A 17,849-nucleotide genomic window follows, 5' to 3' on the forward strand; every position below is an offset into this window, starting at 1 on the left:
AACAGCAACAGTTTAGCAGATGTTTATTACTAGCTCTTAATTCCTGCAGTCATTTTGCACATTCTTCTACATGACTGAGATCAACTCCACATCCAAATAAATACAGTTAATACCGCATGTTATATTTGTCATACATAGCATATTTATATTCAGTGTAGAATGCCTTTAGGACATATTTACACTTTCCCAATGGAAACTGGATTTTCCACCTATATTTTGCAGTGCTGTTACTGGAGCAACAGAAATAGCATCCAGTGAAAGTGGAAAGACTGATTATCAAGCTTTTGACTACTCTAAAAGCATGGTCCTCTAGAGTAGCCTGTTTCTGAATTAGTCTTATTATACTGTGACATGCTTATTTTCATATTTTAACCAATAAATCTGAAAGCCCTTTGCAAAGATGCATAAGTAGCATTATTCCCATTGTCACCAAATATACAGTAACTGAAGCATGGGGAAATCAGCTGCCCAGTCTAACCGCACACAGCAATCGGGGCAGAGCACAGTTCAGCTTGTTGATGTAGTCAGGCAATCACTCCAATCTTTTTTCTTTTTCCTTCTACAGTCCTGCCTTCCAAAAGTACTGAATGGCAAATATATCTTCCTCTGTCTACCTTTCATTTATGAAAAAGCAGTTTCACTTCCCTCTCCTTCAACCTGATCTCTACCCCGTAAGTACCAAAAGGCATTAAATAACCCACTGACTGACTTGGGCTGCTTTGTTTAGAGGCTGCATCACTGCAGTTCACATTTTTAATGCTTGATGCGAGCCAAATTAAACTCGGGAGAGCAGGGAGTGCAAGCTAACAGGAGCAAAAGTCATTCAGCTACCACTGAGTGATCACAGCACCCACCTCTGCAGCCCCCTGCACTGTTACTGAGGAAGGGCACCCAGGGACCAGCTCAAGCATCCCAGCCAGACCGTTCTCCGAGCTGGAGTGACAGAGGCAGCCTCGGTCACATCCACCTTCTGGAGAAATCCTCCTCATCTGCATGAGCTAACGACAGCTTTTGCATAACCCCCTCTCTCCCCTTCAGTGCTTTGATTTTCAAAATTTCAAACTCTTCTGTCCCACTTGTCTTCTCATGCCCTGAGACCCTAAACTTCAATTCTTTAAAATTCAAAAAAAAAAAAAAAAAAAAGCCTTTCCCATTCACTGCAGCTAGTTATCACTGCCTTAATTAAGGAGCAGGGCTCAGTTGTTCTGCAGAAGGTTTTAAACCTGAAGTCAGTAAAAAAACAAAAAACAAAACACCGCTGGACTGTAGGGGTGCTACAGAGGGGATGAAGAATCAGATAGGCTGGGTTTTTGCCCTAGGACAGCTAAGTAAGCTTTGGGAAAATCAGTTCAAGTTATTTGTGCCTCAAGGTTTTCCATATCTGTAAAATGCAAATGAGCACAACTGATCTACTTTGTAAAGGGTTTTAAGACAAATACACTATGCAACATCATCAAAAGGCCAATTAAGAAAAAGAAAAAAGCATCTGTGTGAGGTATTGCAAACTGCCTGAGTTTTTCTGAGAATTTTTGTGGCTTTACAAACACACTGGCCTGGAGTAAACAGCTGCACATGTAAAGAAAGTGGCTAGCAAATGCAGTTAAATGCACAAATGGAATACTGAAAGAAAAAAAAAATTCCCTATGGTAGTAGTGTTGTTTCTTTCTGTAGACCACCATAGTTGCAACAAAGCAAGACTCCTACGGAGACATAGATCTTTTACTGGACTAAATGATATATGTCTAGGAAAAAAAAACAACAACAAAACAGACATGCTTTTGAATGCAGGTAACTTGAAGAGCTTAAGAGAAACATCTGTTTGATCTAAAACATTATTACACTTGCTTTGGAACTGAAAGCAATTAGAAGAAAATGGGTGAGGCAGAGTTTATAAGGGGGCAAATATCTGGTCTCAGACCAACGGATATAATTGAAGAAAAAAACCCCTCAGATAGCCTGAAGAGTTGATGTGCCTAAAAGCACATCAAAAGACAAAAAGTTTTAGATCAAAGTTTGTTTATTTTAAGTAAAGGCACATATTGTAACTCAAAGGCTGAGCAGCTACATGTTGTATTTATGGAATATTAGGGCCGGGTGGGGCCCTGAGAGGCCATATAATCTAATCCCTCCCTCAAGACAGCATCATCTGTGTCCCCAAAGGCTTACGGAAATAGAAGATACAAGTTCCCTAGACATCTGCTCTGGAGCTTCACCACCTACATTGTTCCATTCAATGTGTTTAGATATCCGTACCTACCTAGTTTTTCTTTTTCCTGTTTAAACAGACAGTTTGCATTATTCTTCAGCAATAAAATAACTTGAGTTATCGTTTAGCAGTAAAATGTCTACTCAGAGACTCAATTCTGTGTTTGAACCCCCTGGAAAGCACGCAGCAGGCAGGACTGGCTGAAGCCACAATATTGCCTGGACATTTGAGGCTACAGCTTGACCACTGTGGCATTTGTGAAGATGTATCAGGAGCCAGGATCACGCAGGGAGCGGCACTAGCCTGCGACGAACAGGCCAAGCCGCATGCGGGAAGCCCGTCCTGGCTGAGTCAGGTGGGGGGCAGCTGAGGCGGGCGGCGCAGGAAAGCCTCCGCAGCATCGCTCCCCCAACCCCTCTTCCAACACAGCTCTCAGCCGAGCATTTCCTGCACCGGCAGAGCGACCTGCTGGGCTGGGGCTTGCCAGGGCGGCAGCCAGCTGAGCAGCTGGGTCACCAGGGAGGCCGGGAACGACCCTTGAAAAATGCTGTGGGCAAGGAAAGCCTCCGCAGCGTTTCTCTGGAAAGCCGAGCGAGCTGAGAAACATCCAGATGAAGACAAAGGGTTTGGCAGGGGGTCGATCCCCCACAAATAACCTGCAGTGTTTAGTTTGCAGATGCTCGAGAGGACTGGGCTGTGCTGCCTGCTCTCACTGCTTAGCGTACATAGGAAAAACACAGTGCTACTTAGGTACGTGTAAATAAGCTAAGCAAATCCATTTAGTTATTTGTTACTCCGAAGTTTCTTTAGGCAAGCAATCGGTCATAACCAAAGTGCTGGACTGCATGTATGGGGAGAAGGTCTGAACGGGCAGCGCTGTCCGTTCTTCCCCTTTTGTCTCTCTCCCCCCTTTCCCCCCCCAGTACCAGCTTAAATAAGTATGCTAATGATGAGCAAGCCTGTCATGCTCCCCTCGTATACTCTTAGCTTCACACTGTCATTGATCTTCCGCAACATTTGGCAGTAACACTTCCAAACTTGGGGGAGTTTTTAATATTTGCATGAGTGAGCCAGTGTTTCACTTACCCAGGTGCCGTTTTGGCTGACATTAATATAATTCATTTTGGATCACTGTATACAAGGAATTGAGACAGAATCTACGTTTTGACTACTTGCCTGCCCTGGCATGAATTGGCACTGATTTTTCTTCACGACCTCTGGAATTCTTTTTCTAAGTGTCTGCAGAGGATTACATGTTAAAAGGCAAACAAATGTACATTTACCCAAGTAAAGCTTTGGAGAAATATTTCGGTGCATGTTTTCAAGCAAAATTTTATACTGAAGTATTTATTTTACTGGGAGGAACATCAGGCATTTATAAAAACAGCAACAAATCTGCAGTATCTGTGCTTTCCTCTCTGCTACTTATAAAAGTCTGAATTACTTGAAAACTTACCTCTTATTTAATTTTCTCTAGAGTATCGATAGCATATGACATACACACAATGCCCAATATTTTCAAGTTATCAAAACAGTAAATTACTTTCTAGCATGTCCACAGATTAGTTTACTAAAAAGAAACCACAGTTACCATATAAGTGACATAAAAGTTAAGTTTCTTAATTGTTTGGGGTCCTGAGGGATTTTGACAGAGAATGGGGGGGGGGGGGTACTGAGACAGATGCAAACTTTAAGAAAACGGACATAGAAAATGTAAGATTTACCAGTAGTGACAAAAACTTCCCAATCTTAATAAACAGCAAACTCTTCCAGAATATGGAAGAAAAACTGAATTTGATTTATAAAAGTGCAAGTCCACTGACTCATTAATACAGCTACATAATTTGCTTTAGAATTTACATGTTCATTAGTTAAACACACTTTGCTTAACATTTCAGGTTGCAAGTTAACCTGAAATGAGAGCAATTTTATGGGAAAAAAAGTCATGAAAATCAAGTTCTCTTGCATGTACTTCTATACATTATCATCAATAGACCCAGGTTTTGGGCCAGCTTATCATTGATGGTTTAGCTATGATGTATGAAGAAGGAAGAGAAGCTAGTCTAGATTTTCATGAACTAGCAATCTTATTTTCCAAGAGCAAAGGCAGTACAAAAGTAATTTATTCAGGTGCATAAGACAGTGGCAATCAGTACCTGGTCTAATTTCCACTGTAGTAAAAATAAAATCTTGATCTAAAAGCCATGAAGAAAACATGGAGGTAGATCACCAAGATTTTATAAAACAGGAAAAGAAATGAAGTAAGCTCTCAGCAACAGCTGATCCTTATTAGCACATAAGCAAAGCATTCACCTTTGTATCTATTGCGTGCATACACATCTTCGTCATCTTCAAGGGGTGAATATCCCGATCCTACAATACAAAATAAAAAGAAAATACTGCAGCAAGAAAGGAAATATAAATTAAGAATAAGAGAGGGCTTTGCAAAAAGACATGCAAGATTAGGATGCAATAATCTAAGCAATGCCATCAGCATCGGCCTCCTTGAAGCTCAGATTTATAGCAAAACCAGTTTATAGTGAATTTGGAAGGGATGAATTGATTTGATAAGCAAGTGAAATAAAGGCCTCTTGCTGTTGTGGAGCAATGACATGTTGGACATTTCAAGTCACAGCTCCTCAGCTAAAGAAAGCCCCCCATGATGAAGTTGATCTATCGAGCAGAGGAGGTAAACTGAAGGGATACATCAAAGATTTCACTATAAAGTGGTTCCATAGTGTAAGAGGCTGTTAACAGCCATCAGGCCAACCAGTTGAAGTAAAATGTGCATGACTCGAACAACCCTCATTTATGACATAAATGATCTTCATACAAAAACACTGAGATACATTACCTGCAAACCTCAGTTGCACTCAAATCAAAAAACATTTTTTGGTATCCAGTCCTCTGTGGTCGTACAAACTAAAGAGAGGGTATATTCTTGCACTTTTAAAGAGCTGTGCAAGAGCTATAAGCTCATGGCAACATGGCAGAAATTGCTTTATAAAATTATGTATTTACCATGGGCAGAAACCATCTAGAGCACTACCGTTCAAGTAACCCATTAATAAAATATGCTGGCCAGCAATAAAGCCTTCAAAATACCCTTATGTGACATTTCTTTAAAATCAGCAGCTTTAGAGCAGAAAGTCTAGTCTAAACTCTAGATGAGTCTTCTCCAAGAAGAGGGGTTCATACAGATCATTATTCTGAGAAGTCTTTCTAAAAATCTGGCACATAAGAGGCAGATACTAGGGAGGCTTAGCACTAAACTTCAGAAGCTTTTCACTCATGGTATCTGAAATCACAACGACAGAGATATTTAATCGCCATTTTTTGAAGTCCAAGGCTACAGTCTTTAAAAGCTGCTGCTTGAAGTTGGGCTAAATACAATAACTTAAGTACCTCAACAAGCTGATTTCATGTGCAGAGCACTGAATTTCCTGCTGAAATCAAAGCCAACCATTAATGACTTGGATGTTTTAGCACAAGAATAAACATTGTTTCGGTAACTCTTTTATCTCACCCAGACTAGTGTCAGCATCTGTCAACACATTCCACTTACTATAAAAAGCAAAACAAACTACCCCCAAACCAGTGAAATTTTACTTCTTACCTTATCAGCCTCTGGAAAAAGTCACTTTGTTAGTTTGGGAAGTTTTGTATAGTCAAAGTTGATTGCTGTCACTGCGAATCCTCCTACCACTCCCAAAGGCTTTGAGCTCAGACCTTATCAAGATAATTTCCAATCAGTTTCTCCCTTAAAATCTAGGGTTTTATATAGCACAGAATTCCTGTCACTTGGGACCTGTTTCTCTGGGGTGTTTGTTTTTGTTGTTTTTTTAATTGTTGATGTCTAAACATTGATATCTTAAGAACTTCTCAACATAAAAATAGTAGACTTTGCTGCATTTAAAGTTTCACCATATAATACAAATGGCAAGCTGTGTTCCCCGAGGGCTTCATGAAGACCTTGGTATGTAAATGAACACCCCTCTAAGCATCAATTATTCTGTCAGAATTGGGATACTCTTAGCTAATTACTCAGTTTGAGAGTTACAAAATGTTATCTCAATACATCCATTCTGAATCGTACAAATTTTACATTGCAGAGTGACTTTAGCACTTAAATATCACTAAAAGTTAAAGCTGCATGAGCTCTTATTTATTTACTTCTCTTTAGAGGGGAAATGATTAAATGCTTTTGAAAGTCTTCTCATGAAAGTTATCCTTAAGAGTTATTCACTGCTTGCCCCAAAATGAGGCTCTATTTGATGTATATTGTGGTTAAAAAAAACAAAATGAAAGGGAGAAATCTGCATTGTGATGGAGGCATTGAGGCATTTACAGAAACACAATACACAAGAAACATTGGATTTTCTCTCATCTTCGCAAGCCCATCGTCACACACAGCCGAAGCTGGTACCCTCATATCTCTCTCTCCATATCTATTCTTTCCTCCGTCCACATACCCACGTTGCTCAGACAGACACAGCCTTGTGAGCCAGGTGTGCACATCTGTGTTAGGCAGCAGGATGCCAGCAAAGTTGGCCTGGGTCAGCAGCTGGCTCCTGTCTTGGCAGCCTGCAACGTAATTCCCCATTGCTGCCACTCTGTGAGCAATGCTGAACAGATCACTATTTTATCTTAGCTTTCTTACCCATAAAACAAAAAGTTTCTTTGCTTTTTTGCATAGATTGAAAAAAATCTATGCGAAGCACACGTAATTACTAAGCCCATGCAAAGATTAGGTACTGTTCTATGTTTGAAGTGCTAAAATTATCATAGCATAAAATCTGGATATTTCAGAAAGAAAGACAGGAACAACATGCTGCTTTACAGACACTACTCATCATGGTTTATACTGCAGCAGAAACCTACAAAAACTGGCTGCAGATTTTGTTCCGGTGGTGTACAGGCAAAACCCACAAAGTGACACTTTAATTTTCAACTTGAATCTATTATGAGATTGACCTCCGGAATCTGGTGGTCATGTTTGTGTTAGGAAAAAAGCAACTTCTTCATGCACTAAATAATCACTACATTTTATAACTGGGTGACTGCATAGGAGAGCTTTCTCCTTTCCAATGTTTTATTAAGGCATACAGTTTTAATGAAACTACATGTAGCCTAGGAAAAAATGCTCAATACTGTCTGTCACCAACCACTCAATAACCTGAACCGAATAAAGAAATCCACAGATATGACTGCAAAACAGGCCTAGAGGAGTTGTAACAGTGATCTGGGTCGACATTCTGATGAAGTTAAAATCCTCTTACAAACATAATTCATTATTAAGAAAAATGTGAGCATTTCTCAAGACATTTACATTAGGTATCCAAACTGGCAAGCTCGCGAGACACTTAAAATAGTTAACTCATTTGTACAAGGTTTAATCCAAATCAAAACATTTCAAGAGCAATTTTGTTGGTGTTTTGTGATTGCCAAATCCACTCCAAACTTCCTAATATCAGTCTTCAAGGCTCTGTTTCACCACTTCTTGCTCAACAAAACATTTTAGCACTTCCTCAATTTTTAAGTGGTCTCACCAGTTTCAAGGAGGCTACTTGTTTGACCCTAAGTCCACTCAAAATTGTTTACAGATGTTTGTGTTTGAAGTTAAGCATCTGACGAAGCACTCTGCACCTAGCAAATGCAGCTATTCTCACTTTCTTCAGATGGCTCTATTTCCACACTTAACAGCCCAGCATTTGGTCTCCTGGCCCGGGGTCTTAGTACACTGAAAAAGGGAAGGAGGGAGGGAAGTATAGTCGTATTGATGAGCTAGCATATAATAGAGTGACAGGTTCACATTTGCAAATAATACAAGAAAAATAAGATACACACATCCAAACAGACATGGAACAAGAGACTTCCTGTATTTCTAAGATCCGATCATCCTTCCCTTCAGCTGTTAACTGAGGTCTGCAAAAGCTTGGAGATGAGAGTACTGCTACCCAAAACTGACTATCAATTTGCCAGTGTTTGTTTCGCCAGAGAAGGAAGACAAACGCTATGAGATTGCAGAGGAAGTTTTGAGAGAACTTCTGCTGTCTCCCAGTTTTGTTCAAAGTCCAACTTTCTCAAGTATATTACTCCTTTGTGCACCCCAAGCACCTAAGCAGACAGAGAGCTACTGCTCAAGACCCAAGTCCCACCACACTTGTTATGCACACCAATTCAGGCCATGACAGGCAAAACACCTATAATGGATAGGTAACACAAAGAAATCAAATATTACTTAGTGTTAAGCTTTAATTGAAAAACAAGCTTTTAATCAGAGGGGAAAAAAACAACGCTTTCTGTTCTTCCCTAGCACCTCAAAGCTCTCCAGAGCTGGAGGAGCTACAATAATTCCTTAGCCATCTTGACTCTGCAACAAATGAGAAACATTGCACTTTCTCCAATCTGAAAACTTTCTGTTGTCTAAGCATTTTCTCACTGGATCATTCAATTCTGACAGGCAGCAAGGCAAAGTTTAAAATAATAAAAAATGCACAAAAATTCAATACCAGTATAAGATTTTAGGGTTTTTTTTTAATGTTAAAAGAAAAAAAAAGCAGTGAGAAATACAAAACATTAAAGCCTGCAACTGCATATAGGTCTCAGTAAAGTTATACAGTATTTGAGATCTTCACCAAGCTCCATGGGATTACTGGCACGCACAAGGGGAATGGGGGCTCTTGTGCTCCACTGCTTCATGCCACTGACTATGCAAGTGGTTCCATATGGGCAAATTCAGGGTAATATCCACAGGACTGATCTCCACACTGCAAAGATTCACCCATGTGGATCTGCGGGCAAATCAGGGCACAAGAACATAGTCACCAGGCAGACACTGTACACAGACCAGTATGTGAACAGCATTTAACGTGCTATTGTGTTATAAATCCTTTCTAATTGAGAAAAAGAAGGAACGTGGGCTGTAAGAGGCAGAACAACTCACGCAAAGTTGTTTTTCCACAAGACTGACATGAGAAGTTCTTAAAACACTATTTTTGAGTTGGATCAACTGAAAATAAGCTGCAGACAACAACTGTGTAGCTCATGAAACCAGTCACAACTTCTTCCAGTTTACTGCCCTGAGATACTTCAGTGCCAGGACTTGTAGTATAAAATGCTACAGCACTTGGACTTGCAGTACTGGTTTATTCTGAACAGCAGGGTTCTCTGCATTAGTTTAGCACTAGACAGACTGAAAAGTTTCATATCCGCTGTACTTACATTCCTGCAGAACACATTAATAAAGGCTCAGATGTTTTAGGCAATAATATTTTGTCACTTTACACTACTGAGTTTCCTTAGCCTGTTTTTTTTCCCCTTACACTCTTTTGCTCAGGGTTTTCAAGGACTGCCTAAAATTACAGTAAGTATTGTAAAAATCAGCAGCTAAGATTGACATGCCAGTTGCAGCTTTATGCTCCACTGAAGTTTGAAGCCTTAAATATAGCATCAATTTACTTAAATATATCTTTCAAAAAAGATCAGTGCATTTCCAGTCTTTGGTACAATGCTGGGAAACGGTGAACAAAAAAAGCAACCCTAAAAACACAGTACTAACACCAATTTCCAATTTCAGTTATATTTCATAGAATAACCAAAAGAAAAACGGTGTGAAAAAAAAAATCAGTTGCTAATGCAACTGTGTGTGTTACACACAGAGAAACATAGCAAGTCAATTGAGCCTAGATGTTCATCTTCTCCAGTCTGCAGACATCAGCACTGGCTATTCTTGATACTGGAAAGAAAGAAGAGGCCACACGCCCTCTACCAGCTCTTCAAAACAGGAGAGGGGTTGGGAAATCCTTCCACATTCAAACACCTGATCAGCCTCAGCACGCTAAAAAAGAGGATGACTAGGTTTCATCAATAAGTTAAAACACTGTCATTTAGTTCCTCTGACTTTTTGCCTCAGAGTTTTACATTCTGTGCTACCTGAAGCCACATCAGACAAATGAATTAAAAAATTAGCTTTACATTTAACTGACTATAAAACTTTTTCCAGTAAGGCAGGGATAGGTCATGTTAAGATGTCAGAAGTCTGGAACACATACACCAGGAGGCAGAAAAAGCACTAGAAATCATCATAACTTTCATGTTAGAGGGCTTTACTTTGTATTTGTGTGAAAACACTTTTAATCATTTTATGATGGTAGTAAAAAGAGAAAGCCAGGTTTTTATCTGATTCTTTACTGATGGAACATTATGTCCCAGTTCCACAAAGCTCATTCTTGCATATCATTGGTTTCAGTGGGATTTAAGTATAAGTTGTCTGCATACTCAAGTGTTTTGTTGCAAGTGGTCTGTAAGACTTAAAATATATATATATCCATCTATAGATATCTATCGATCTCTACAGAGATATATATAGATACATAAATATATATTTGGTTAGAGAAATCATAGGAGAACAAGTAGTGGAGGAAAAGTCAGACAAATCAATTCAGCTATAGCCAGAGTTACTTATTCGCCTTGCATCTTCCTACAGGTGGATTCAAAGAATCACAGAATGGTTGAGGTTGGAAAGGACCACCAGAGATCATCTAGTCCAACCCCCCTGCTCAAGCAGGGTCACCTAGAGCACGTTGCACAGGATTGCATCCAGGCGGCTTTTGAATATCTCCAGAGAAGGAGACTCCACAACATCTCTGGGCAACCTGTTCCAGTGCTCTGTCACCCTCACAGTGAAGAAGTTTTTCCTCATATTCAGACGGAGCTTCCCATGGTTCAGTTTGTGCCTGTTGCCTCTTGTCCTGTTGCTGGGCACCACTGAAAAGAGTCTGGCCCAATAAGTGAATTGATTATAGAAATGCAAATGTATTAAAGAACATCTTTAAATGCAGAAAATCTAATGGTGTCTGCTCGTACTAAGCAGTCTTCAAAACGTATAGTAACTCAAAAGGTAATATTTGCTCTCCTTTTTCCACAAAAGTTGTTCCCACTATCTACACCACTTTTCAACCTCCTGTGCTCGACTCAATCAGTAGCCCAGAGTGTCTCTGCAATGCAGGGGAAGCAAGTTAAAGCACAATAACCCAATACAACCTTGTGTCCAGCAAGAGGCGTGCTGAAGTGAGATGTAGAGGGTATCACGAGAAACATGGCATATCCCTAAATCTGAACTCAGCTCATTCACGCAGACCAGCTTAACAGTTTTCCCAGTAATCCTATGTGCAGTTCAGTAGCCCAGATTATTAACTTCCAGAGATGACTAGAAATTTCCCTGCCTTACAGAAATACACACAGATAGCACAAATTTGGGCTCCTATGCACACCCGCAAGCCACACGCCACTGTTTTGCTTCCACTTCTTGCAGGTGTAAGTCCTTGCAGGCACAGAGAGGAATCCCAAGAGCAGCTCCTCAGGGCTGCAGGTAGATTAATTCACTGTGCCTCAGTGTTTATTAAGATGTAAACACCATGCTTTAAATCACAGGTTTTAACTTGTTTCAAGAGAGACACCTTATACAAAATTCCACTAAAACAAAGCACAGGTCTTTTGAAGTTGACAAAATTAAAACACGAGTGAAATGCAGGACAGAAAGTTTCATAATTAGCAAGTTCAAAAGAGGTCAGAGATGTCTGATGTTTGCGTGCTAGCTGCAGCTTTTGCTTTGTGGAATCAAACTATTTAATTACACAGAAATCATGAATTTGATTTTAGAAGTGCAGGCACAGGTTGTTTTCCCAAAAGAAAAATCTCTCCCCTCTGTCCTTGCTGTTTATGATCTGATATGAGTATGAAGAAATTCTGCCCGATACCAGGCAATGCAGCTGTTTCAAAACAGATTAAACTGGTTGAGGAAACTATCACTTTACATGGACGTCAGCCAACAAAATAAACCTTGATCCACATGACAAAGAACACAATACTACTGGCGCAAAGTTTCTCATTCATTTCAACAAGACCGCATGCGCGGAACGAGACAAGCCACGTCCGCTTGGTCTGCTCTCACTGAAGCAGCTCTCAGTTGCTCCGAGGCACCATCTCTGCTCCTGCTCCTCGGAAAGAGCAGGTACCACGTGGGCTCACCCCAAAGAGCTCATCTCTGGCGCTAGCTTTGGCCAACGCTGAGCAAAGGCTCACACACCATCTACCCGTAACGGCTTCCAGCACTCAGGAACGACGTCGTCTTAGAAGACCACTTTTGTGCACACAGTTATGCAACCCTCTGCCCCTCCGTGAACACCCCCAAATTTCACCTGCCAGCTTATTGCCCAGCATACTCAGTACTATAAAATCCCTGTACAACCCCCTTCGAGCAGGCCCCCTGACTGGCCCAGGCTGCTGCCCCCACCAGCCACCCTGCTCGGCAAACGAGCAACAACAGCCACCTTCATCAGCACACGCGCACGGCCCAGGGACGTTAGTGCAATTGTAGTTTGCTCCATATATTCCACTGCAAATACAGTTGCTTTTACTCTGATCATGTGCTTTGTGTTAGGACGAGCAGTGCATTCACACATTGCTTACATTATACACACATAAAAGGACCAAAGGCCTTAGGTAACTTTTTTTCATACACTATAAACTTAAAGCAGTAAAAACTGAATATCCTTCATTAAAATTCTTTCCTTATATTCAGTGGGGGGTGGGGGGAAGCACTTCCAGAATCCCAATTTGGACGATTTGCTTTGGATGCTCTTGTGGTATTTTAAGTGACTGAATCCAAAAGTGAGAATTTCATCAGATTTTGCATTAAATAAATTTTGAGTTGTAAAATAAATTAAAAAAAACAGATTTTTTTTTAAGTAATCCTAAATAAAGAAGTGAAACAGACAGATGAAAGGCATCTGCTATTGAAAGAAAGTACTGATTTCTGTCAAAAAAAAAAAAAGTTTAAACAGGCTAATAAAAATGTACTTGAGAGCTGGCATTGCTATATCTTCATGGTAAATATCACTCAGATCAAATCCTATGTGTTCCTTCTTTCCCACATGGGCCCTGTTCCCATGACTGCTAAACAGTATATCTTGTTACGTACCACAATTATTCATCAAGTAGATGGGCAGTGGGGGGCAAGCAGGGAGCTTGGCTCAAAGGGAAAAATGAGGACATTGCATACATGAACAGTAGTCTCAAGAAATGCTGATTTTTCAGATTGGACAGTGATTTTTGTTTTTTGGAATCACTGCCAAATTAAACATTTGAATAACTAGGTGCAGAGAACAGGGAAGAAGTTAGTTTCCATGATTTTTTTAAAGGTGGCAAAAGAAGGTCTACGGGCATATGCCCTCTTCTTTAAAGGTCTCCATCTGATGAGGAACTTGCAATAAACTGAAATCCAGTAAAACAAATCAAAACAAAACCCCAAAACAAGCCAACAAAAGAAGTCCCTGCATATTGGGAGTGGCAGCTCATTATGCCAGCAGGAAACCAACAGAATGACCCAGCGACACATCTCATGATGTCATCTGCCGGTCTGCAGCAATCTTCTATAAAGTAAATCTTAGCCAAAGCTGGAGGAGGAAAACCTGATAATTGCAATCCAAAACCTTGAAGTTATAATTCCATTGCCGTCTCTTAATTTCCAGCCAACGCTACACAGGAACCTACAACAAAAGTGTAAGTCTAGTCAGTAATGATATATCTGCTGGATGCCCTGGTGGTACCCACCGCTACCCATCATCACCTTTACTTCAGGATACACTAACCAAAAGCCAAACTTCCTTATAAAAAGACAACATTGAAGACAAATCTTCATTCTGATAGGCCAGCCACCAGTTGCAAAGTTCACAATATCCAGTAATCTGACTGGCAGAAATTCAATCTTTTTTTTCTCTGGGAGAAAAAAAAAAAGAAAAAGGAAAAAAATTTAGTTCACAATTTATTACCGAATGAGCTTGCATGGATGCAGTGCATACATACATAATCATTAATGACTACTCACTCTCCTGATATTTACGCTTCTATTTAAAAAAAAAAAGAAAAGGAATTTTTAGGAAGAAGTACCTTTGTGCAAGTACTTGAGGAAGTGAATTTCAGCTTGATTTTTTGCGTATGTGTGGTACATCTTGACAACCAGACAGAGAAAGCGCTCATCAGAAACTGGTAATTCTCTCTGTATCTTCTTAAAGGATGGTAAATCTTGCTCTCCAGCAGATGTGTAGTTACAGGAAGATGGATGAACACCCAAACCTCACACTTATTTTATTGCTGCACTAAGAACTGCATTATCAGAAAGAGTCTGCTGAAAGCTGCCCATGCAAAGCCTACCTGAAGCCTACAGGGGAGAACGACAAACAGAAGCACACTTTTCAGTTTCTTATAGCCTCCAAATATGATTGATGCATTAAAAGTACGCACACAGGGAAGGGATTGGAGAACAAATGTTTCCTTTGTTCAGGCCATGAAGAACTCAGCAAAATTTGATTTTTGCCTAAGGAACTCTCCAGTAAATAAATGCTAAAAACCTAAAAGTATCTCTCTTCATGATCAGGAACAGTTACAATACCACACATCGCTAACAATCAGAGAGAGGAGAAAAAGCATCATGAACGCACTGAAACGTAAATCAGTTCAGCTGAACAAAGTGTACATTCGCTAATCTACGTTTAAGGAAGGTAAATGCACTGCATTACATCTATGTAAAACACAGCTACCACAGCTTTCACACTGGATAATAATACGTTTACTATTCTGAGCACATACATGCACTAAGTTGGAGCAGATCAGGAAGGCAAAGCGTTCGTTATTTACAATAATTCTACGGTTGTGCATGGAAAATGTAGGCAGCTCGGGACGTAGGAGAATTTGAAATCTGTGTTTGACAAGGTAAAACGAGAGGCTCTGAAGTCTGTCCACACATCTCCTGCGGTCTGATCGCTTATAAGCATTACCAGATTCTTTGCTGCTCTCACACAGCAACATTCACTAGTAATAATATTCTACATCTGAACTTGGATTCTGTCTCATCCTTGCAGGCACCAGCTCATCTCAATTATTCACAGGTTTTCACTGCTCAAATGAACAGCAATAATCTCATCTATCTAAGCACAGAGATCCTGGCAATTAAGGAAATTCCAGCCAGCTGATAACCCTCCAGCACATCTCCACCTGTCCTCTGCTTAGCAGGTTAGCTTCTCGCACAATTTCTTCTGCTGGCAGAGGTTTGGCCCTTATCTCCATAGGGGTTTAGTAGACTGAACTGAGAATCTGCTGTTTGCAACCTGCTGGCACCTCCTCCTCTGCTTCCAGGGCTTTGGAGACTGGCCCCCCCCCTGGAGAAATGTGTGACCAGGGCCCTGAAGTACTCCAGTAAAGCTCTCTGGGATCCTGCACAATCAAACCCACCCACAAATTTGGAACCAGGAGGAGATTTCTCCCTACAACAGGCTAGCAGGAACCTTGAAGGTTTTTGCCTCACTGAAACAGTACAAGTCCATTGCCAGCATCCTTCAGCTGCGCCTACCTCGACTCATCACTCTCCCCTGTCGCAGAGGCTGGAGACCCCGTGGTCTCTGCTGCCCTTCTCCTGTTCTGCAGGTGATCACGGTTTTCTAAGATGGCCATGGCCCTCCAGGAAATGGGATTAACTGTGTACAGATGAAGTCAATAGCCAGCCTTGGCTCTAGGCTAAACACTACCTCAGGCTTTGTGATAAAAACCTGTCCAGATGAACGCCCTTTTTATTGCAGCGGTTTTCACTCCTGGTGGCTGGGCACATCTCCATCAGGACAGAGCATCCTGGGGGCCAGCACCAGGCAGTGGCATGAACTCTCCTGGGCATAAAGGGCTGTCACAGCCTGTGCTACCTTCTGTGCTAAGAAAAAGCAGTCTTTTTCTTTTTTTTGGTTGTAAGAATGAATATATAACAAGTCAAATCTGAATTACACAAAGCCCTGCAGAAACAAGATGCTTTCCCCTGGGGGAAAGGATGAGAGGACAGAGATGACATTATGGGCAGGCACACTGTTGGATGTCCTAGATGGCTGCAAGACAGAAAGGCAGCAGTTCCCTGCACAGATGCATCTCCTCATTGTGTGTGCAAAGCACCTAACCAAACTGGGACCCTGAAGCAGCAAACAAACTATTACTTATGTATAAGGTTGTTATTTTTGAAGATCCAGTGAAATAATTCCTTTAGGCATACTTCAATATGCAATTTTTTTCTTATATTAAGGCATTATAGGTTTTTAATGTAGGCCTGTAGTTTAGGAACACACTGAAAAGGCAGCAAAACAGGAGGCTACTTATGGAAGGTCAACAAGGGACTGGAAAGAAGTATAACTACTAGTAGCTAACTAATTGGGTAAAGAACATTTAGGTTGAAACTTTCCTTAATGACAACTTCCAATGGACTATGGGATAACTTTCCAAAGAAAGAAATGGAAAGCTAATCCTGATCTATTCTGAACTGATGACACATGGAAGAAAATGGATTTTCTTTTTTTAATGCAGCCAGTGGAAACTGGCACATCTCAATATCTAACTATTAATACTAAAGCACCAGGTACACTACTTCCCTCCCTTTTCTTTATCCATGAGTCACATGTTGTTTTAAAGATATCTTTCAAGCTTTACAAGAAGACTAAAAGAATTAGGCTTCCTTGAAAATAATCTCAGCTTTCAGTATCAGACACTGCCCCAACGCTTGAGAACTAGCATCAGGAGCTACCTATATTCCACAGGAAGTCCTCTAACAAGGACCCAGTCAACAGGAGGAGGAGGGGAGTGGAAAAGTGTGAAGTTACTGATTGTGGCCTAATCCCACCCTTCAGTAAGTGGTGTCATACTGTGTCTGAAGCAACATAGAACTACTGTAAAGCATATGTGGCAGGGAGCTCCCCAAAGGATCCCCTGCACGACTTGTCCTTACCTTCCCTGCTTAAGTCATCAGTCAGCTGAAAAGTCTGCTGTTGTAGCCCATTAACCCCAGCTGGCCCAAGCAGGACTTCTCACCAGGTTGACTTCAACCTTTTAGCTTGTATCTTATCATGGGCTGCCTTCTTACATGTACATGAAGGTTGTCAGAGCATACTTTAAGTCCCACTTGCATGCAGGAGACTTCCTTTTCAGACAGACTACAAGCATATGTATTGGTTTACAACGTCTCCACCCTAGAAAATTTGCTGTTTAATCCATGACACCTGCAAATGTCTTGCAAACAGAGAAAGCATTAAGAGTTGTTGGTATCAATGCTAGAGGCTCCTTTTGGAAGTAAAATAGATTTCTAAGGACTCCAGGACTATTCATGCTTTGCTAGTACTTCATAAGAGTAGCATGAAAGAGAAAAACCAGGCATCACACCAGAGAGGAAGAACTGAAGGAACAATTACAGCCATGTAAGGTAGTAAGAAGGTCAAAAACCAGCAGAGAAGATGGAAAAGTAGGTGGGGAAAAACGGAGAAAATCAGTAAACAAGTGCTGTCAAGACTGAGGAGGTGCGGAATTTAATTTGTTTCTGAAACATGAAAATAGACTCAAAGCAAACAAATTTTTACACTGAGTTCACAGACAAAAGCACAGAAGTCATATAAACCAACTGATCAGAACTGGCTTGTTCACTTTATTTAAAATAAGAAATATTAATCACAACCTAAGGCTGATTCAATAGTAGTTTGGTACAGCCAGCATGAAATGATGCAGATTTCAAATGAAAATTTGAGATACCTCCCTCTAAACTATTGCTCATTTTTCATTA

General features: G+C 40.7%; 1 protein-coding gene across 2 annotated transcripts in view; it reads right to left on the bottom strand.

Annotated features, from left to right (window-relative positions):
- Positions 1 to 17,849, bottom strand: part of SRPX (sushi repeat containing protein X-linked) — a 49,649-nt gene that overhangs the window by 17,797 nt on the left and 14,003 nt on the right. The window contains exon 2 of one of the 2 annotated variants that reach the window (XM_067297649.1): positions 4,520 to 4,579. The exons of the other annotated variant lie outside the window; for it this stretch is intronic. Coding sequence (XP_067153750.1) covers positions 4,520 to 4,579 — 60 coding nt within the window. The remainder of the gene's footprint in view (positions 1 to 4,519; positions 4,580 to 17,849) is intronic. 2 annotated transcript variants of the gene reach the window in all.

Source organism: Apteryx mantelli, chromosome 1, assembly GCF_036417845.1.
Source record: "Apteryx mantelli isolate bAptMan1 chromosome 1, bAptMan1.hap1, whole genome shotgun sequence".
Taxonomy (NCBI): Eukaryota; Metazoa; Chordata; class Aves; order Apterygiformes; family Apterygidae; genus Apteryx; species Apteryx mantelli.